General features: G+C 41.2%; 1 protein-coding gene across 1 annotated transcript in view; it reads right to left on the bottom strand.

Moving 5' to 3' along the window:
* Positions 1-23,210, bottom strand: part of THSD7B (thrombospondin type 1 domain containing 7B) — a 456,317-nt gene that overhangs the window by 326,682 nt on the left and 106,425 nt on the right. The window contains exons 2-4 of the mRNA XM_063318405.1: positions 13,019-13,856; positions 4,730-4,984; positions 112-278 (exon numbers count right to left, since the gene is read on the bottom strand). Of these exons, the coding sequence (XP_063174475.1) occupies positions 112-278; positions 4,730-4,984; positions 13,019-13,856 (1,260 nt within the window). The remainder of the gene's footprint in view (positions 1-111; positions 279-4,729; positions 4,985-13,018; positions 13,857-23,210) is intronic.

A 23,210-nucleotide genomic window follows, 5' to 3' on the forward strand; every position in this document is an offset into this window, starting at 1 on the left:
AGCCATTTTTCCCCAGATCACCTAGATATCAGAGAGATAAAACATGGGATTTTCTGTATCCCCCCCCCCCAATCTCTTCCACCATAAGAGATGTAAATAAATTCTATGTACCTTCCTTTGACTTGTGCATTTTCTCCAATATCGTCTGGGCACAGTAGACCTCGCGAATCTGTATCCCACCTCCACAAAGTGCTGCATGTTTATCAAGTCGAGGATCCTGCCGTTCTAACAGGAGATAAACGTCACATTCCTTCCATTCAGATGTTTTCCATGAATATCTTGTAGAGAATAAGGAATATAAAGCTTTTATGTAAAGTCCAGTTTGCTTACAAAGAGGTCTGTTCAACAGTTTTGCAAATGAACAGGATTGAAAGACTAGGTGCTATTCTTGGAGTGCAAATTCCATTTAATTTGGAGAAATTGCTTCAGACCACATTCTCTCGAGAATGTTCTGAACTTCTCAGTATTTCCCAAACTGAAAGGAAACCAACAGGGGGAAAAAAGCCATGAGGGCAAAATACCCCTGTAAACATTAGTAAAAAATGAGTTAATTAAAAATAAGAAAACCTACAGATTTTTTTAATGTCAGAGAAAAACCAGAAGGATTATATCGACATCAAAAGGATTAGACACCCCATGGATTTTGTTCCAAACTTGTCTTATCCATAGTGCACTGTCTCAAGTGGTACTATTATTCATTGGCTGTGTTTCATTTCATTAAATATGTCACAGTTCCAGCGGCCCTTGACCACTGCCTTCCATGACCATTTCATTCATCCTGGGCTGCTAGACTGGTGAAAGGTTGGACTTTTTCCTTCTTTTTTCCTGTCTTTACTGTAAAGTAAAGATTTTCTATCTTCACTGTAAAACTGTGGATCTTTGTTTTCTTCTATTTCCCCCCCCCCCAGGTGAATTTCACAATTCTACCAAGTGAGAGGAAGAATAATAAACAGTGGTGTATGGGCAGACATAGCAGATGGGAAGATTTCAAGGACAAAGAGCTGGGCGAGGCTCATGACAAAAGTCTTCAATGAAAACCACATGTCCTCAAAGATTTGCATACAGAAAAGACTACAGATCTAGAGCACTAAGCCCCCCCCCCCATCACTGTGCTTTGCATTTAACTGTATTATTTATTTTAGACTTTGCATTCTTCAACCTGATGTACATAAAGAGGGTACAGTAAGCCACTGAGAGTCAGTTTCAATTGGAGCAGCATATAAACCTTGAAAACAAACAATTGCTAGTTTCTCCCAGGTAAAAGGGGTGGGGGTGAGCGATGGGGAGAGAAATAGGCAGCATGTCACCCTTGCGTTACTGAAGATGTAACAACAACAACAACAACAACAAAACCAGCCTTTTATGGCAGGCAGCCCAGCAAAACAATTCCTGTTGAAGAAGGGAGAGTGGGAGGTAGGGATGAACATTTGCAAGAGTGCACAACATCCAACTGGAATGAAGGCATATGTGTAAGAGAAAATGAAGCATGGTAGGCATACTAGACTGCCGTGATTCCCCCAGGGGAGGGGGGAAGCACTATTTTTGATGAAGAGCAAGAAGTGGAGGTCACCTTCTCAGAAACTTAAATGCAGGCTGAGGATGATGTCATCTATTGCCACCTCCCAAAACGGTAAGTGGCCCAGCAGGAAGTATGATCAGCCCACAATCTACTTTAAAGTTGAGCTATCAGGTTTGAGTTACAAAATTTCATATGACATTACACTATCATGTCACGGTCATCTGGATTTTGGCTGCTTATACAGATAGTCCTCACTTACCAACTGCCTCGTTTAGCAACCGTTTGATGTTACAACAGGGTAAATAAAATAGCTTACAACCAGTCCTTGCATTTATGACCATCGCAGCATCCCGCAGTCACATGGTTGCCATTTATGTACTTTGCAACTGGCTTGCGACAAGCAGAGTTAATAGAGACGGTGGAAGTAAAATTGTATGTCATAGTCATGTGATGTTCCACTTAACAGCTGCAGGACTTCACTTAAAAACCAAGGGGGAAGTGAGATCGTAAGCCCATCACAGTCACATGAATTTCTATTTTATTGACCACAGCACTTAGCAACAAAGTTGCTGGTCCCAATTGTGGTCACTAAGCGAGGACCAGCTGTAATTGGTAACCTATTTTACAGAAAATCATTCACCTGCAAACATTTTGGTAGTAAGTATTCCAATACAAAAAAACAGGGGAAAAACAACTTTATGGCACTATGGATTGGAGTATCACATCAGACCCAATAAGCAAGACTTAATATTAATTATTTTGTTTGTTTGTTAAATGTTCCTCTTATCCACATGTATGAAGCAGTAGGGTAATAAGTAGGTCTTGAAAAATACCAAAAGGTTGGCTTGGGAATGTACTATAAACATTCACGTATTAATTTAGTGCTTGTTTTTTCCAATGTAGGTTCATCAAATAAGATGAACTGCCTTGAATTCAATACTTATGCATGTTTTGCCTTTTCCCAAAAAATTCAAATCGTATCCAAATGTGTCTGGAACTATGTATGTATGTGTATGTGGAGAGAGGGAGGGAGGGAGAGAGAGAGGGAGGGACAGAGAGAGAGAGGGAGGGAATGGCTGCCAGCCTTCCTAACTCTAATTATTCCTTGAAAAGTCAAAAGCTGTAAGTATATACTAAGAGTTCTTTTTTACTCCAAGAAAGGAAAATTACAGCGACTTTGGTTTTTATTCTCCTAACAGTTTTACAAGCAAAAAGAGGATGCTCTTAGCTCTCAGAAACACTTGTCTTTTTTCCTCTCATTTTGTTCTCACAACACACCCACCGGCACCTCCTTAAATCAAACATATCTTTTCCTGGCATCACACAGAACTGCTGATAGGTGTGAAGTGAGTGCCCCCATGTATTCTGAGGGACCTTTTCCTCTTCAAATCTGGATCCCTGCACAGTCGTATTCAACAGCTTTTATTTTACTGCTTTAAAAGAGTTGAAAATACTGATTTTCAGCTGATATTGAGCACAGTGTAGCAGGATGCTTACAACCGGATTTACAAAACCTGATAGCTTAGAAGATACCTTTGGCATGCTCTCACGTCAGTGATAGTGTTTTCAAACAGCAGGAGCTGTGATCCAGTGGTCTCACCCTTGTTCTGTTGGCATACAACCCTCTAACCCATAATCTCTTTTTGACTTTTATCTACTGATTTCTAACTTATTAAAAGCAGAAGGCCAATTCTGCAGAATTCAATAACAATAGAAAGTCAAGGTCAGAACCCACAACATGGATAAAGTATAATAAATTTGAAACCTCATTGCTTTTAAATAATTATATGCCCAATAGTTATGTTACACATCTAATTATATACCTAACCATTATGTACTAAACATCTATGTATGTGTTTTTTTCATATTTTGCTTTGGTTCTAATATTAAACTTACTTTCTCTTTTTATTGATAATGAATATGATAAATTATGCAAAAACCTTACATTATTCTCACAGCAAATGAAAAAATTCTCACATCAGTGAAACAGCAACAAAAGGGCATAGACTGTATTTTTCATCCTTCATTCACCCCAATATCACCCCCAGTACTGTACATGTGAACACAGTCTCCAAAATACTGAGGAAGATCTATCTCTGAAAAGGAACTTTTCCACATGTTAATGACAAATTTATTTTATTCCTAAGATTAGCATGCTATGGGAGGGTGGAGACAACAACTTCTGAGAGCCTTTCCTACATGTTTTAGCAGCAGGTTCTTAACAGGTTAGGCAATGGCTCAAACAGTCAATGCCTAAGCCATTGAGGCTTTAATCATTCATGCCAATACTTCAAATTGTGCCTGGAAAGCAATAGTGCAGATTTTTCAGTATGGCTATTCTGTGAACCCAACACTTTGCATGGGTTAGCAGCCTAGTTCCTACCTCTTGCAACTTCTGCATATTTTTCATGTACAGCATTTTGCATAGTCTGGATGGAATGTGACCAGGGCACCCAGAAGTGTTGCAAGTCCATTTAACTCAGGAGCAGCCATGGTTGCTACACTCTAGCAGTAATGGTGTGACTGCACTCCTCTCTATTATTGTCACCTGTGAATCTAGTGATAGCTGAAAACCAAAGAGCACACCCAGGCTGTTCTTTCAGGGGAAGCTCAAACATCAAGAACAAGATGAGCTTCATTTCCAAAGGCAGGCATCCTCCTGAATAGTTCGTTTGCTCTCATTTAACCCATTATCAAACTTAGGTAATGCTCAAGGGAATGTTGACACAAAGGCACTTAGAATATTTTTCTGCCTGGGTGTGTTGGGATACAGAATGTCAGTCCCACTAGATGGACCAGACCAGCAATTCAACTCCACAGGAAGGCTAAAACTACTTTTATTTAGATTGGCTATTATAACAGAACCTTGCAAGTCTGATGGCGCTATACCTCCTCCTCCTTATACTTCAGTTGAATTAGTTTGTCTGAGCCACTTCCCGATTGTTATTTGGCTGTTCTAAACTTTAAAAATGCTCCTGCATGTCTCCTTCGAGATCACCTTCCTTACTCTCTACACTGAAGAACATAACAAGCACCCTGAGTTACACGCAGGACATAGGTTCAGGTATTTGTGTCATATACCTAGAAATGTGCATTGATCCACTCTTTTGCTCTGCATTAGACCATGTGGGACCACAGTAGCATAAAACCACCAGATGCATCTGAAGATCAACTCTAGTGGAATAAGAAAAATAGAAAGGTATCGGATACCTTGGGCAAGGATGGAGGTGTTTTCTTCCACCACCAGTATTGCAGGCCTCTCTTTCTTTGGTTTCAGGACATTCTCTCCCAGCTCCAATAGCCATGTGCTTTATAGTCCTTGCTCTGCTGCGGAATCCTGGAGAGAGATCCCCTGAGTAACAAGTCTTTGAACAGGAGCTCCAGGAAGACCAGTCTGACGTTTCACAGTCTTTAGGCATAATACAGGAGCGAGAGGTCAAAGGGATGGTTTCTTGAATACAAAGGCTGTGATAAGAAAGCATTTTGTTAAAAACAAATCCTGAAGAGTTATAATGAAGAGCAAAAACACTACAAGTATTCCATAATAATTAGATCTTCAAGTTACATTTTACCAATCCTTAATTTGTTATCTCTTGCCAAACAGTAGAAGAGATTAAGTGAACAAAAGAGACACTGCAGGAGCAAGAATGTACATATGGTTAAACTAAAGGGCTAGTTAAAATAATATAAGAACATGGCAACCTTGAAAGGATTCCAATAATTTTATCACACTGATTTAAGGTTGCTGCTTGGAAAGTTGAAATAATGTGTAGGTCATGCAAATGCCGTATAGAAAATGAGACCTCACCTAATAAGTTTATTCTTCAGATAATTAAGATCGAGGTGTAAATTTCTTGAAATGAGAGACAAGCTCAATAGCCCCTTTCTGTATAATGTCCCATGATGCTACAATTTTGTAGCAGGATCACAGCATTTAATTACATATAATGTGAGGTTAATTACACTAAATGTAGCATAAAATTGCAAAGGTACTAAAGGGTTGTTTCTGCTTTGCAATCTGGAAATGGATTTAATTGATATTTGCTGTGTAAAAATGTGAAAACAGATCTTTCAAATAGTAGTAGTATTATCATCATCATCATATCATCATCATCAGAGGTGGGCATTGCAACAAGGGTACTCACCAAAGCAATCACTCCTGTTCATATCACTGCAAATAGCAGCACGACAAACAGAACAGATAATCTTTGTTTTTCTTATTGCTGTGAGTGCCATCATCACTGCTTTCTTCCACTCTTGTGCTTCAGGGCCCAATAAGTTCATTTCAGACAAGGGAAGGAAGCAGTGATGGGTGCTCCCATGGCCTTGAAAGAGCATCTTCGCCTGCTGGAAATGAGATTGGGAATATACGTCTCAGGACCCTCAATGGAGAAATGACTCTTGATAACAAATAATTTCCACCACTCCAAAAAGCAGGGTGAAAATAGTGAAAGGCTGTACTCCAAACTAATACATCACAGAGAAGAAAAAGTAAACGCTCTCTTCCTCCAACTTCCTTATTAGACAGCGGTATCATTCAGGATAGGTGAGTGCCAACTTAGCAAGCCTCAAGGTTTAAAAGTGAGCACTACAGAACAATTGTAATTATAGTGCCAGATTACTGGTATTCCGGGCTAGGTGAGCAGGGATTCACTCCTAGTCCGGCACTCATCACCCCTGCATTCTAGCAAACTATACTGTGTTGAAGGACAAGGGATATCCATGTCACTGATTTTTAACCCTTTGTTCCAGCCTGATTCTTTTTCAAAATATAGGGATGGACTGGTCAAAAGAGATTACTGAATGAATTGATAGAAGATTTTACATATATAGAACTTAAATACAAATATATTTCATGTTATATGTAGTATTCATATGTTAGAAACATTTGCACTTGTATTACGGCCCTGAAACCATGCTGTATTTCCTAGAAGAGTCCTGTTTACTTTCTTCCTGTTCCTTTCTCAGAGGCCTACAGGCCTTGACAGATAGCTGTGTGCATAGAAACAAGATAAGGGGTACATTCCAAGGATAGCTTCTCCAGAGGAAAGGCATTGTTTAATAATGGTCAAGGCACCCCAGCAAGGATGGAAGGAAGGAAGTCCCTTATATGGAATGATAATAAGATAGAGTAAAGGAAGGAAACTCCTAATATGGAATGAGGTTAAGGTGGAGTATGGGTAACTGAGTAAGGGGTGGTATTCTAAAGGAGGAGTTGAATGGAATGTATATAATGTGCTGTAAGAAGGGGGTCCTGTGTGGCTGCCCACGTAACAGCTTGATGTATTCACTTTTGCTCTTGGGTGAAGAATAAAGAACTTAATTTCATGCAACTGCCTGGTTCTTTGGTCCCAGCTCAGAAACGAACCTGGTAAGGAAATATAAAAAAATTCTAACAGAATCATCTGACTGCCATTATCCAATCAGGTATCTCCATGGGTGCATGCCTAAACTGATTCAGCAACATTATCTTAGGGAAGAAAAATCGGTATTTTTTGGAATTTATTGTAAACTGCCCAGAGTCCCTCCTTGGGAGGGAGATGGGCAGTGATAAAGTGTGATAAATAAATAAATAAATAAATAAATAAATAAATAAAAAATAAATAAATAAACAAACCTCGGCAATTTTAAGATGTATGGACTTCAACTCCCAGAATTCCCCAGCCAGCATGGTTGGCTGGGGAATTCTGGGAGTTGAAGTCCACACATCTTAAAGGTGCTGAGGTTGAGAAACATTGGTCTAACCTATGCAAAAGCTGATCTAGAATAGGAAACTATTCAAATTTGCACCAAAATGAATTCATGCATGTTTGCGTGCATGAATACCTTTGCCAGGTGTCTTTTTCTCTTGAAATAGACCTTTTCCCTACGAGTGAACAAAAGTGCTGCCAAAAGCATTGTCTAAAACGATTTGGTTTCTAACTCATGTGCTTATGAAGATGCATTTTAATAGTTTCCTTCTCTAGTCATGACAATTTGGTTTATACAGGAATTAAGAGCAGAGACTCCTGTGCAATTACAGTACTGCAGAATAATTTAAACAGGTTTGGAAGCTGGCTATATCTTTAACGCTATGTAAGACAAAAACCACGGGAACTGCAGTGACAGTTTGCGCTGCCTCTTTATCTAACCCGAAAACAATATGCCTTTTGTCTAAACAACAACAAAAGAAGATATATACACTGTAATAAACAAAAGGTCACAAATACACTAAGAAGTACATTTCTACTTCAATGGTCGTGCAAATATTTCAGCAACATTAATGAAATCCTTCTATCCCCTTCCTTTCGTTTTTCTTCTAGCAAGATTTGGGAATTATAGGTTATATATATATAGGTTCATATAAAGGAATCCACAGTATCTCACATTAGTTCAGGCATCATCATCTGTTATATTTTATACCTAACCTAATGCTAGATATCAGTGTTATTTTACATATCGTTCCTGGATACTTGCTGTTAGAATGTATTTGTCTTCAAATTATTATTTCCATTTATTTACTCATTACATTTACATTATATGAATGATAAGAAAATTAGCCCAGAAAAAGCTGACATAAAGAAATGTTTAAGCTCTATCAGAGAGACATGACAAAGCTCCCATTGTTTAAAAAGCTAAGTTTAAATATGGTGATATACATTGTGCTGATGGAATTATTATCTTTCCTGAGCTTGGCAAGAAATTGTAATGAAAAGATTAATCTTACTAACTGCTCCACAGCTATAGAACTTACTTATTTTTTTAAGTATGAGCCAACCTTTTTCAGTTCTAAAATGCAAAATTCTGCTTGAACTGGAATTTGATGATTCAGTATAAACAAATACTGGGTTTATAAGGGCGGGGGGTTTATTGTTGTTCATTGCCGCCGAGTTGTTTACGACTCATGGCGACCCTGTGTATAACAGAAGGAAATGCTGTTCGGTCTTGCGCCATATGCCTGACCGTTCCAATGTTTGCATCCATTGTTGCTGTAGTTGTATCGATCCATCGCATTGAAGGTCTTCCTCTTTTCCGCTGGCCCTCAACTTTACCAAACATGATGTCCTTTTCAAGCGATTGGTCCTTCCTGACAATGTGCCCAAAGTATGAGAGTCTAAGCCTAGTTATCTTCGCCTCTAGGGAACATTCTGGTTGTATTTCTTCTAAAACTGATTTCTTTGTTCCTCTGGCAGTCCATGGTATTTTCAATAATCTTTGCCAACACCACATTTCAAATGCATCGATTCTTCTTCTATCTTTCTTTTCAATGTCCAACTTTCACAGGCATATTGCAGCAATTGAGAAGACCATGGTGTGAGTCAGATGCACCTTTGTTTTTAAACTGATGTCTTTACTTCTGAAAACTTTAGATATGTCTTTGATGGCAGATTTTCCCAGCGTGATACATCGTTTAATTTCTTGATTACAACTTCCCTTGTAGTCTGTATTGCTGACTACAATCTTTGATCTTCATCAGCAAGTACTTCAAGTCTTCTTCATTTCCAGCAAGCAAAGTTGTATCATCTGCATATCACAGGCTGTTAATGAGTCTTCCACCAATTCTGATACCCTATTCTTCTTCGTACATTCCTGCTTCTTGAATTATTTGTTCAGCGTATATATTGAATAGGTGGGGTGAAAGTATACAACCTTGCCACACACTTTTTCCAATTTTGAACCACTTGGTATCACCATTTTCTGTTCTAACAACTGCCTCTTGATCCGTGTACAGGTTCCGCATGAGTACAATTAAGTGCTCTGGAATTCCCATTCTTTGTAATATTAGCCATAATTTGTTAAGGTCCACATAGTCAAACGCTTTTGCGTAATCAATGAAGCAGAGGTAAACATCTTTCTGGTATTCTTTACATTCAGCCAAGATCCATCTGACATCACCAATGATATCTCTCATACCACATCCTCTTCAAAATCCAGCCTGGACTTCTGGTGGTTCTCTATCGATGTAAGTGTTATGAGTACTGCTGGTGAGCAGGAGTGGGGCCCTCTCCAGGGGGAGAAATGCATGCGTAGTTTAGAAACTTTGAATCTCCCATCAAAGAAACGCAGAGCAGACCTGCCTTAGATTTCTGGGTTTTTCTGTGAGGGTTTTCCCACTGCCTTTCAGTTTAGCAGTATTTTCTGTCTAGTAGAGTGGAACAATAAACACTAGAGACTCAATCAATCGTCTCAGCATGGTTCCTTGCTCCAAGATTGGACAGTAAGGCTGCAAATGTTGTTGAATTATTTTCAACAAAAGTTTGTTAGCATGTGAAATTAATGAAATTGTTTGGTGATTTCCACATTCCATTTGATCTCCTTTCTTTTGAATGGGTATGAATATGGATCTCTTCCAGTCAGTTGGCCACGTCGTTGTCTTCCAAACTTCTTGACACAGAAGAGTAAGTGCTTCCATTCCTGCATCTGATTGTTGAAATATCTCAATTGATAATCCATCAATTCCTGGAGCCTTGTTTTTCGCCAATGCCTTCAGTGCAGCTTGAACTTCTTCCTTCAGTACCAATGGTTCTTGATCATATTCTACCTCCTGAAATAGCTGAACATCAACTAATTCTTTTTTATGCAGTGATTCTGTATATTCCTTCCATCTTCTCTTAATACTACCCGCGTCATTTAATGTATTGCCCATAGAATCTTTAAGGATAGCAACTCAGGGCTTGAATTTTCTCTTCAGCTCTTTCAGCTTGAGAAATGTTGATTGTGTTCTTCCTCTTTGATTTTCTAGCTCTAAGCCTTTGCATATTTCATCGTAATATTTTTCCTTATCTTTTTGGGCTGCCCTTTGAAATTTTCGATTTAGCCCTCTTAGTTCATTCTTTCTTCCATTAGCTTTAGCTACTTGGCATTTAAAAGCAAGTTCCAGAGTCTTGTCTGACATCCATTTGGATCTTTTCCTTCTTTCCTGAATTTTTAAGGATCTTTCACTTCCTTTACATATTATGTTCTTAATGTCTTCCCACAACTCTTCTGGTCTTCGGTCATCAGTGTTTAGTGCATCGAAACTATTTTTGAGGTGATCTCTAAATTCAGGCAGGATGTTTTCTAGATCATACTTTGGCACTCTTGGACTTGCTTTAATTTTCTTCAGCTTCAGCTTGAACTTGCACATGAGCAATTGTTGATCTGTCCTGCAGTCAGCTCCTGGCTTTGTCTTAACTGAGAGTATTGAGCTTCTCCATCTTCTCCTTCCACAAACGTAATTGATTTGATTTCTGTGTAATCCATCTGGCAAGGCCCATGTATATAGTCATTGACTGTGTTGTTGGAAAAAAGTATTGCAAATAAATAAATCATTGGTCTTACAGAATTCTATCATGCGATCTCCAGCATTGTTTCTGTCACCAAGGCCATATTTTCCAACTACTGATCCTTCTTCTTTGTTTGCAACTTTTGCATTCCAGTTGCCAATAATTAACAAAGCATCTTGATTGCATGTTCGATCAATTTCAAATTGCAGTATTTTGTAAAAGTTTTCAATTTTTTCATCTTCAGCATTGGTGCATAAATTTGAATAATAGTAGTATTAACTGGTCTTCCTTGTAGGTATATAGATATTAGTCTATCACTGGTGGCGTTATACTTTAGAATTGATCTTGAAATATTCTTCTTAATGATGAATGCCATGCCGTTCCTCTTCAATTTTTCATTCCCAGCATAGTATACCATATGACTGTCAGATTCAAAGTGACCAATGCCAGTCCACATCAGCTCACTAATGCCTAAGATGTCAATCTTTAGGTGTTCCATTTCATTTTTGACAACTTTCAATTTTCCTTGATTCATACTTCCTACATTTCATGTCCCAATTATTAATGGATGTTTGTAGCTGTTACTTCTCATTTTGAGTCATGCCACATCAGCAAATGAAGGTCCCGGAGGCTTTACTCCATCTCCGTCACAAAACTCGGCTCTACTTTGAGAAGGCAGCTCTTCCCCAGTAGCATACTGAGTGCCTTCCAACCTGAGAGGCTCATCTTCCAGCACTATATAGCAAAATGTTCTGTTGTAATCCATAGGGTTTTCATTGGCACGTTTTCAGGAGTAGATTGCCAGGCCTTGCTCCCTAGTCTGTTCAATATGAGGGGGGTAGTTACAGCAAACAATTCACTCCCTGGTATCAGACATATTTATCAATATAGTTTCTCTGTAACATGATTTGCAACATTATATTGGCATGAATATTGATTCACCCTAAATTTCAGATTAGCAGAGACCATACCCCACCAAAAATATATTTTTTGTTAGCCTAGCAATTTACAATTGTTCTCCATGCAGTGGCCTAAGCAAGATTTATTTCTTTAAAGATTCATCTCTCTATATGGCCCAGTTCAATCTTCAACATTCCTATTAATTTCCAGTAGTAATATGTGTAAGAGTTATCCTGCTGGATCAGACCAAGGTCCATCTTTATACAACATTCTTTATCTCTCAGTGACTAACCAGATTCCTTTGGAGTATTCACAAGCATGCTGTGGAAACATCATCATCTCCCACCATTGTTCACTACAACTGCTATTTCGAGAAATCCTGCCCCTGTCCTGGAGGAGAGAATGAATCTTCAAGACCAATAACTTTTGATAGAACTTTTCTCCCTGAATTGCCTTTTAAAGTTGTCCAAATTATCAACCATCCCCATGTCTTCTAGGAATAAGTGCTTCTTTTTATCTGTTTGAAATCCCCTTACAAACAACTTTACTTGTCCCAATGTTTTGAGAGAGAAAGAAAAACTTCTCAGTTTCCACTTTTTCTGTGCCATGTATGATTTTATGCACCTCAATCTAGTCCTGTCTTGGTTGCCTTTTCTCCAAGCTAAAGAGTCCCAAACAGGAGAGGCTGTACGTAAGTATAATAGAATGTGTTTGAGGTGTTCTGCTCTTAAGAATCACTATCAGACATGAATGGGTGGCAATTACTTGAATTACTTCCTCCACACATCTGTGTCTCTTTTGATAATCAGGAGTTGAGTGACTTGCAAATACCTGAAATGTTTTTTGTAATTGCTGTAGGCTGTGAATGCTATCTGCTCCCTTTAGCAGAAAAAATGTGTTGAAAATCTACCAAAAAAGGAGAAACACTTAAATGGTACTATCTCTCTGAACCAGTGTTGCTCAACCTTGGCAACTTTAAGATGTGTGGACAACTCCCAGAATTCCCCAGCCTGCTCTGAACTATGTAATCCTGATTACCCTATTGCTAAATAAGAGTAAATGTAAAATATTCCTGGAAGTGGCAAAATATACACGATAGACAAAAATAGATAGAATTAGAGAAACATATCACTGAAAAGGATCTTGAAGATAATGCAGCCCAGCTCTCTGCTCAATGCCAGATGCTGCTACAGCAATCTCGACAGGTGGCTGCTCAGCCTCTGCTCACATAATTGCCAGCAGATGGTCCACCACCTCCCATGGTAGGTTGTTCCATTAGCAAACAGCTCTTACCATTAGGAAATGTAACTGCCTTTCAAGAAAATACTTGTCATGAATAAAGAGGGTAACTTACCTCAATAGAGCATTTTTCCCATCATTTCTTGTACACCTCACCTGCCTTGTTTGATAACCAATTTCTATATCCCAAGACCTGGAACTGTAGTGGGACCTCAATTTGTGAGAATTTTGCAAATTCTCAAGCATTTCAAGCTTAAAAGTGCTTCGTTCGATTGAATCTGAGCTGAAATCCAGTATTGTCCTCCCAACCATGTTAATCTCTTTAAGATGAGGCAGCCGGCATTTACTCCAAGGTCCAACTTTAAGACTGTAGGAATATTCCTCTTCCTCATGAGGACAAGACATTGAAACATCACAGACCCTGGACTCAGTGAGATTTGGACACTTGGTTCCACCATAGAGCGGTGGAGCAATAATAAAACGGGATCTATGCTGTAAACTCTTTCCACAATGTTTGCTACATTCAGACCATGAAGAAAATTCTGATACGACACAATCTCGTGGGCAAGGTATCAGACAGGCTTGTTCCATAGGTGGCTGAGGAGTAAAATATCCACAAACCTCACTTGCAACCACTGTTCTATTCAACTTTTGTATACATTGTACAGTTCTGTGCTGTAATCCATGCTGTGCAGTTACACATTCTGAAGTCCTTGGTCTGACTTCACCGTGGGCGAAAGGGACTAGAACACATATGTTCCATTCTGAAACTTCCCACTCAAAGAGGTCAAGATGCCAATCACATATCTTAAAACAGCTCCTCTGGCATTCAGGTCTATCACTTTGTTTACAGTTTGAATGATGGGTTGTCCAGCCTTCTGAGTGTATACACCAAACTACTCGGCTCTGAACACCACCTGAACCACAATCACCAATGCATCGTCCCCAGTGACCTAAAATAGAAAAAGAGTAAGAGATCTTAAGGATGTTATTAAAGTTTGCATCTATTTTCATCATGAAACAAACAGAAAAGCAGAACATACAGTGGGGCTACAAATCAGAGCACAGTGCTACAAAAACTTGGCTTGTTCAACCCAGTAGAACTAGCTTGGGTTCATTTCTATCATGCCTGCAACTTCCGTAGTAAGAACTTCCAGAACTAGAAGGTAGATAAGACTTCAAAGGAAGATGAAAAAGAGGACTTATTTCTTATTTCAGAGGCCAAGATAAGTTATACGCAAACACATGTATACTAATCATGTGATTCCCTTTAAAGGCAAACAATGTTTTGCACATAGCAGAAAATAGAGTAGGTAGTAGTAAGCAAAAGGAAAAAAAAAGGGAAGGAGGGCTAAATAATCAAATTTATATCAAACCAGTCATAACTTTCTAGATTTCCTTTCTTCTCAACCTTTTCATTCTTCCTTCACGTACCTCTTTTGGGATTCAGTCCTCGTTCATTCTCTCTACATGACAAAACCAGTTCAACATACTTCTTTTGTATGGATCACTCATTTTGTATTCAATCCAAATTTATTCCATGCCAAAGCCCACCAACCTCTGCCACTCTATATTGGAGGGAGGGAATGAGGATGTACACCACCCTGAGTCATGCGTGTCAGGGCAATGATATAAACTGATAAAAGAATTAAAAATAGACAGATAGCCAATCCTAATGGCAAACGCTACATGCTACTTCAGTGACTTTGTTGTCAATTGTAAGGCTGATTGCTGTACTTGTTATCATTAGCTTGAACTTCTTTATATTTAATCTTATTCCCATTTTTTTCACCATGTTCCTTGACTTTTATTACTAGAGCTTATAGATAATTTGCATTTTCTGTAGTTCAGATTATTGATGTTTCTTCCTCCGATTTTAAAACCACACTCATTTTCTTCCAATCCAGCTTCCCTCGATATATATTCAGCATATAGGTTGAATGAATAAGGAAAGAGTATACAGCTTTGTCTCCTTTACTGACCTGGAACCAGTCTGTTTCACCATGTTCTGTATGATTGTGGTTTCCTGTTCTGCATATAAATTTTGCATGAGAACAATGTGATGTTCTAGGGTTCCCATTTTCCTACGGACTTTCCATTGCTTGACGTGGCAGCACAACTGAAGGTCTTTGCATCATCAATGAACCAAATATTTTGGTATTTGGCTTTCCCTATTATCCAGCATACATTAACAATAATGTCTCTTGTTACCTAAATGTGAAATTAAGGATACTGTGCAATAATTTGCACAATCTGATAAGTCTCCTTTTTTTGGGGGGGGGTATTAGTATAGATGGACCTCTTCCAAGCTGTTGGCCACTGAATCATTCTCCATATTTGCTGTCTTAGTTTAATTATAACCTTTTCTTATTCTTTGTCTATTGCTTGATGTATCCCATTATAGATATCCCATTATTCCTGTAGCCTTCCAGTTTGGTAATGACTGGAGTACTGATCTAATTTTATCTAAGGGACATGTAAAGAGGGAGTAACTTCTAAGGTACTTTGGAAGTTGGCAACCCTACTGAACTGAATTTCTGTATACTTCTTCCACTTCTGTTTGATCTTCTTTGAATCAATTATTCTCTATTCATTGGCATCCTTTAGCATACCAATTCAAGGCTGGAAACTCCTTCTGAGTCTGGAGATTTGTAAATATTACTCTTGTATCTTCTAACAGCTCTCATCACATTCTGCAACCAAACTTCAACTCCGTAATTACTCAAAATGTACCAAAATGTACCATAATTCAAACCCTTTCTCTAAATCAATAAATATACAATAATCTTTCTTTCTCATACTTATACATTTATAAAGGATCTGTTAAACATAAAAATCTGATCTACACACCACTTGCCCAGCATAAAAATCACAATTCCCAAATTTTGCTGTCACTTCTTACACTCTTTCCCTTCCCAGCTATACTAATCCCCCATCATTTTTATATTCATTCTTATTGTCTTTCCTTTTGTATTTCCAGTCATCAGTAATAGATGCAGTCTTCAAACATAATTTACAAAAATCATACACCCTCTCCACCATCTTTTAACATCTCTCAAGTTAATGTAGTCTATATCTTCAGTCTCTTTTCCATAATTCTCACAGCACTTATGACTTCCTTTTCACCTTTGTTTTTTCTTGGAGACTTACAGAATCCATTCACTACCACTCCAATACAAATCTCTAAAATAATCCTTCCAGCATTCCCTTTCTTCAGTTTCACCCCAAGTCATTTCATCACTTTGTTTCAGGCAAAATACATTTTTAATTTTTTCATCAAAATCACTATGCATTTTCATTGCCTCTTTTAATGTTAACAGTTCCTTGCCCTCTTTGACTGCATGCTTTGCTGCTATCTTTTTCCCTATATATACATTTAGCAAGATCTCTCATCTTCATTTTTTGCAACAATTATTCTCTTATGTGCATTTTTTCTTATATGCACCCTCTTTTGCCTCATAATTCTTCCAAGCATCCTTTTTCATATTTCCCATTAGGATACCTGCACAAACTTATATCACATAATTATTTTCACTGTCTCCCAGGCAGTTTTCCATGCATTCTGTTGGGAAATTAATCTATCCTTTAACACTTTTTCATACAGGACTCATATTTTCTCTTCCTGTAGTCTACATTCAGTCTAGTTTTGTTCAATTTTTTTTTCCTTTTCTTCTAAGTTCATTTCCCCACAAGAAAACATTCTTGAACTTCCAGAAAATGGTCTGACCCACATTCAGAACCTCTCAGGACTAAAGCTGTCAAGATGGAAACCAATGATTCGTAGACCAAATGGAACTGTGAAATAAACATGGTACAGATATCTCTGTTATTTTGTCACCAAGCAGCATAACTCTTTCCCAGACCACTTCCATTCAGAATATTGCACAATTTCTCTTAAACTCAGCCCTGTTTTTTTCATCATCATCCAAAACAGCATAACATGCAGCTGTCACTAACCTGTGAATTCATACTTGCACATGCTTTTATTTTTACTTTCTTTCTGACATACATCTTTGCCCTTTTGTTACTAATTAAACTTACACCTTCACTTTCTTGCATATATTCATCAACCCCCACTGCACAAGATCAGATCACTGTCATTCAAAGCTATGATGTCATTCACTTTTCTCTTAGTTTGACAGTCAGACCAACTTCTTCTTTTTTCATGTCATTTGTTAATTATGTTCTTTTCCATAGTCCTCTTAAATTCAAATGAACTTGAATGCATAGTGATAACTTTATTTATTTATTTATATTTCAAATGTCATCACCACCCATCTCCCTCAAAAGAGAGACTCTGGGCAGTTTACAATAAAACTTAAACTAAATACAGATTAAAATACAATAAAAACAGTACCTCTTCAATAAAAATATAAATATGAAATATAAAATCCAGGATGGTGATATTAAAAGTCCTTAATTCAAATTCGTGAATGCGCAGGGGCCTCTTTAGGGTGCTAACCTCCCCCAGGGTTGATTACCCCCACCCCCAACCCAAGCAACATGGCAGAATCAGGTCTTTTCCCCTTTTCGGAAGGCCAGGAGAAAGGGGCCTCTTGCTTAAGTAATAGTCATACCAAGCTTACAAACACATAACTAGCATAACCAAAGCTAAAAGTAAACCAAACAGAAATTAAGTAAAAACTGTATTGTAGTATGTCATAAAAGTGAAACATTTAAAAGTGGTTTTTGTTATATATATTTTTTCTTTTCCATTTTTTTTAAGATTAAATCTCTTCATGACATAACACTGTTCGGTTAATTCATTTGTTTACCCAAACTGGGAGAAAATCATGGTCCTACTGTTGGTAATAATGCTCCTGAATTATGGCAGCAAACAATCCTGGGAAAGTCCAAAAAGCATTTTTTTTACAAAAAGCATTAAATATAAGGCACACATATCCCTTAATTGTGAATTGCCCATCTTCGCTTAAGAGACACAAAGACAGACATAGAAATACTGCAAACTCCATGAATTATTGGCTCTGGCTTCATCTATCATTGGCTTCAACCCTGTTTGACTCTGCCACTTCCCCACAGATACATTCCCATGTTTCCTTCCCATCCCAGAGCTCGCAGGAAATCATGCCTCCCTCAATCTTGCTGCCTCCACAGCACACCCTTATCACACTTCCAACCTGAATATTTCCCATTATCTGCCTTCATCCAAGAATAAGTTATACAATTTATTTGAGAGCTCTACCCTCTCTGGCTGTTCGTGTGTTTGTGTGTTTTAAATATATCTTAGCTGTTTGCTCAATGGCTTATTAGGTCAACAGGCTGACCACAGAAAGAGACAAACAAAAAACACAGCAATCCAAAGAACTGAGTTTTTCAATCACACTGTCCACAGCATTCCTACAACCAGAAAAGCGTAGTCAGTGTGAATGTCAGGAGGGCGTGGTGGCACATTGATTAGACAACTGCTCAATCAACAAAGAGGAAAAATGAGGTTGTAGGCACAAGAAATTCAGTCCCCAACAAAGCCAAAAGAAGACTGAGGAGCAGGTGAAGAGATCAGGGACCAGACTGTAGGGAGCAGTCACACAGGAAACTAACAGATCCAACTGGAGCCACAGAATTACCAGGACAGACTTCTGGTGGGGGATTGTCACCTTGAAAGGTGTCTCTGCGATCTCTGTGATAGACCAGTCAGTGTGAGTTTTTTTTTTCCTTTTTTGTGGGGAGGGGGTTGTTCAGGCAGTTTTCCTAGAGCCCAGAAATGTTCTCTGGATTAAGGAGAACCCCAGATGTGCTCTCCGGATGGCTGGTCGCAGCCAGAATACTGCAAAATGGCATTATGCGATCAACTGGTGAATGATCAGCTGGGAGGCGAGGTTGCCATCTTGTCAGGGCCAGCCTCGCTTCGCAATAAGACACAGACTCACTTAATGGATATTAAGGATTTCTGGTTTATTGGAATGATAGCTGACAGAACAAAAAACGGGAACGGGGTAGGTAGTGTGGGGGTGCCCCTTTTATACCCTCCTGTATTGCCCCGGGCTTCCCCACCCCTCGATGCCCCGATCCCTCTTGATGGGACCCTTGATGGCTGCTTGGGCGTTTTCCCCGGTGTCCTCTTTGTCTCCCTGCAACGGTTGTGTCCTCCGGGGCACCATGTGCTCCTTATCTTCACTCCTCTGACGTCTCTCCTTTCAGTTGTTTATGGGATCATGGGTGTGGGTGTCTTTGGGTGCTTGTGTTAATCCCTGGTTTGATTATCTTCTTCCCCCTTTTCCTTAATGATCATGATCCACGTTGTGAGGCTCTTTGTGCCTTGCAACGAGGTCATGACATGCTGCCCCCCCAAAGATGTTCTATGGTGCTGGTTTCTCCGGGTATGCCTCATGGAACTGTCTTGTTAGTTGTCTAGCCATGACGTGTCGTGCCTGGACCCACTCTGGGTGTGAGAAATGTTTCCATCTCACGAGGTATTGTAGTGTTCCTCTTTGCTTTCTTGAGTCCAGTATTTCTTTTACTTCAAAATGTTGTTGGTTGTCTATCATTATGGGTGGGGGTGGAGGTTCTTCCGTATGCCATTTGGATGTGCTCGTTGGCTTCAGTAGTGCACAATGAAACACTGGGTGGACCCGTCTCAAATTGTAAGGCAGTTCCAGTTTGAAAGTAACTGGGTTGATTACCTGTATGATTTTAAAAGGTCCAATGAATTTCGGTGCCAATTTCTTCGAGGGTTGCGAGGTCTTTATGAACTTAGTGGAGAGATAGACCCTATCTCCCACTTTGTAGTTCGGTGCCTCCGCCCTGTGGTTGTCCGCATATTTTTTGTACGTTGTTTGTGCGTCTGCTAGGGCCGTTTGGATGATTGGCCAGGTTGTTGCCAGCTGTGCCGCCCAATCGTCTGGTGAGCAGGGCAGGGTTTCAGGTTGCGGCAATTCTGGTATCGGTACAAAGTCCCTTCCATAGACCACCTTAAAAGGGGTGTGGCCAGTGCTCTGGTGTACCGCGTTATTATAGGCCACCTCTGCAAAAGGTAGTAGGTCTACCCAGTTGTCCTGTTGATAATTTATGAATGCCCTCAGGAACTGTTCAAGTGTTGAGTTTAGGATCTCTGTGGATCCGTCCGTGTTTGGATGCCACGCAGTGGACAGTGCTTGCTTGGTTCCGATTAGTTTTAAAAATTCCCGCCAAAACTTTGACGTGAATTGTGTGCCTCTGTCGGTCACCAACCTGTAGGGGGCGCCGTGGATCCTGTATATGTGTGTTAGGAATAAACGTGCCAGCTGTTGTGCGGAGGGGATAGTCGCGCACGGGATGAAGTGTGCTTGTTTCGAGAAATAGTCTTTTACCACCCATATCACAGTTTTTCTTTGGCTGGGTGGGAGGTCCACAATGAAATCCATGGAAATTTCTTCCCATGGCCGGGAGGGGCTGGCTACCGCCTGTAGCAGCCCGTGGGGTTTCCCTCCTTTACGTTTGGTGGTGGCACATATGGGGCAGTTGCCTACGTAGTCTTTTACGTCCTTTCTGAGGTTTGGCCACCAAAATTGCCTCCTCGTTAGGTGGAGGGTTTTTACAAACCCAAAATGCCCTGCAGATTTGTCATCGTGCGCTCTGTGTAAGATTTCCCCCCGCAGTGATTCGGGCACGTACAAGGCTTTCTCTTTCCAGGCGATGTTGTCTTTGAAAGATACATGTTGTTGGTTATTCTGCAACCATGTATCTTGCTGTAGTGCTTGTGTGAGTCTTTGTTGCCAGTTCGGTGAAATTGAGCATCGGCTCCGATCGCTCCCCGCCGTTCGTGCTGGCGTGCGCTGATTCCTTGTCTGGCTCCGCGTGACAGCTGGGCAGCCGAGCTGTTTCTCGGTCCATACTGTTCCTACGATGTCGGAGGCTTGCGTGTCGTCCTGTGGCCGTCGGGAAAGGGCGTCTGCCAAGAAGTTTTTCTTGCCCGGTATGAATTTCAGCGTGAAATTGAACCGGCTGAAAAACTGAGCCCATCGCACCTGCTTCGGGCTGAGTCGTTTTGGTGTGCTGAGTGCCTCCAGGTTCTTGTGGTCCGTCCAGACCTCGAAGGGGCAGGAGGCCCCCTCCAGCAGGTGTCGCCACGTTTCCAAGGCTGTCTTCACTGCAAACGCCTCCTTTTCCCATACGTGCCATCTCCGCTCCGTTTCGGAGAATTTGCGGGAAAGGTAGGCGCAGGGCTTTAGGTGGTTGTCGGAGTCCTTTTGGAGCAGGATGGCTCCGATGGAAAAGTCGGAGGCATCTGCCTGCACCACAAAAGGCTTGGTGGGGTCGGGGTGTTGTAACACTGGCTCAGCTGTGAAGAGGGTTTTCAGTCTCTCGAAAGCCGTTTGACAGTCAGCTGTCCAATTCAGTAGCGCCCCCGGGTTCCTCGATTTGCGCGTGTCCCCCAAGCCCTTAGTCTTTAGCAGGTTAGTTAGGGGCAAAATAGTCTCTGCCAGCCTGGGCGTGAACCCCCTGTAGAAATTAGTGAATCCCAGGAGGCTTTGCAGCTGTCTCCTCATGCGTGGGCGTTCCCACGCCAGGATGGCTTGGACCTTGCTGGGGTCCATTTCTATCCCTTTAGCAGAAATCCTATACCCTAGGTAGTCAATTTGTTTTTTGTGAAACTCGCACTTGGAGAGCTTTACAAACAGCTCTGCCTTGCGAAGTTTCTTGAGCACGTCCTTTACCAAGTGTTCGTGCTCACGTTCTGTTTCTGTGTAGATCAATACATCATCCAGGTAAACCAAAACCCCCTTAAAAAGGTGGTCACGCAGGACCTCATTAATTAACTGCATGAATACCCCCGGTGCTCCTGCCAATCCGAATGGGAGTACTTTATATTGAAACGCCCCCAATGGGCAATTGAAAGCAGTCTTCCACTCATCCCCCTCCCGTATCCGTATGCGGTAGTAGGCTTCCCTTATGTCCAGTTTGGAGAATACCTTACCCTTTACCAGGTGGGACAAAATGTCCTTTATTAAGGGTAAGGGGTATTTATTTGAAATGCTTGCTGCGTTTAATCCGCGGTAGTCTGTACAGAGCCGCAATGACCCGTCCTTTTTCTCACGAAAGAGGACTGGCGCTCCCACTGGAGAGTTTGCTGGCTCGATAAAACCTCTCGCCAGATTTTTGTCTATGAAGTCCCTTAATGCAGCTAGCTCTCGCTGGGTCATAGCATATATTTTTGGTTTGGGTAGGGGTACCCCCGGGACCAGTTCAATGGTGCAGTCCGTCTTTCTGGGGGGGGGGAGTTTGTCCGCCTCTTTCTCACTGAAAACGTCGGCGAAATCCCCGTATTTGGTCGGCAGTCCCTCTGGCAGTGCTGTCTCTCTGTGTTCCGCAGTCGTCGTCGCCCCCCCCATGGCTGCTCGGGGAACCCTGTTCCCTGAAGGTGCTTGGTAACGCCCGTCAGCAAACTTAATCTCTCTGGTTCTCCAGTTGATGACTGGGTTTTGCTGCACGAGCCATGGGATCCCCAGTATGAGTCGGGGTTGCCCCACCAGTGCCACGATGAAAGCCAATTTTTCCTCGTGGCTGCCGAGCCGTAGCGCGGTTTCTCCGGTGTATTGGGTGACCGGGCCCCCTCCCGCTGCAGATCCATCGAGCTGCGAGAACACCAGGTGGTGCTGAAGTGGATAGCAGCGGAGGTCGAGTGCGGCTGCCAGGTCAGGGTGCATGAGGCTTTTGGAGCAACCCGAATCAATGAGTGCCCAGATCTTTTCGGTTTTATTTTGATGGGTGAGGGTGACACGGACGTAGAGGGTGGGGCATTCCTCACTCACCCCTTTGTCGAAGCGCCTGTCAGTGTCCTCCACCTGTCCTTCGGCGCCCCTTAGGCCAGGTGGTTGTCGTTTCCCGCCGCCTCATCGGGGTTGCTTTCCTCCTCCTCTGAACTGTAGGGGCCGTGTCTGCGTCGGTACTCCCCCTTTGCTGCTGGTCGCTTTCTTGGCGCTGGGGTTGGTGCTGTTTGTGCCCTCCTTGGGCTCTCTCTGGGCATCGTTTTGGGGCATGCGGCTGCTTTGTGATCTTCCCTGCCGCACGTGAAACATTGCCCTTTAGCGAAGCATCTGTCCCGTTCCTCCTTCCAGGGTTGGGGTCTCGCCCTCACCTGCCTTGCGCTGGTGCGTGGGGGTCTCGCTGTCTCCATCTGTTGCGTTTCCCTCCTTGCGTGGAGGAACGTGTCGTGAGCGTTCTCCGCTTCCGCTGCCAGCTGGATCCACCCCGTGAGGGAGCTGGGGTTGTCGCGGCCAAGTGCCCACCGGAGGACGTTTAAGTTGAGTCCGTGTTTGAACTTCTCAATCAGTGTCGATTGAGACCAAGTGTCCACTTTTCCGGCTAGG

Source organism: Candoia aspera, chromosome 1, assembly GCF_035149785.1.
Source record: "Candoia aspera isolate rCanAsp1 chromosome 1, rCanAsp1.hap2, whole genome shotgun sequence".
Taxonomy (NCBI): Eukaryota; Metazoa; Chordata; class Lepidosauria; order Squamata; family Boidae; genus Candoia; species Candoia aspera.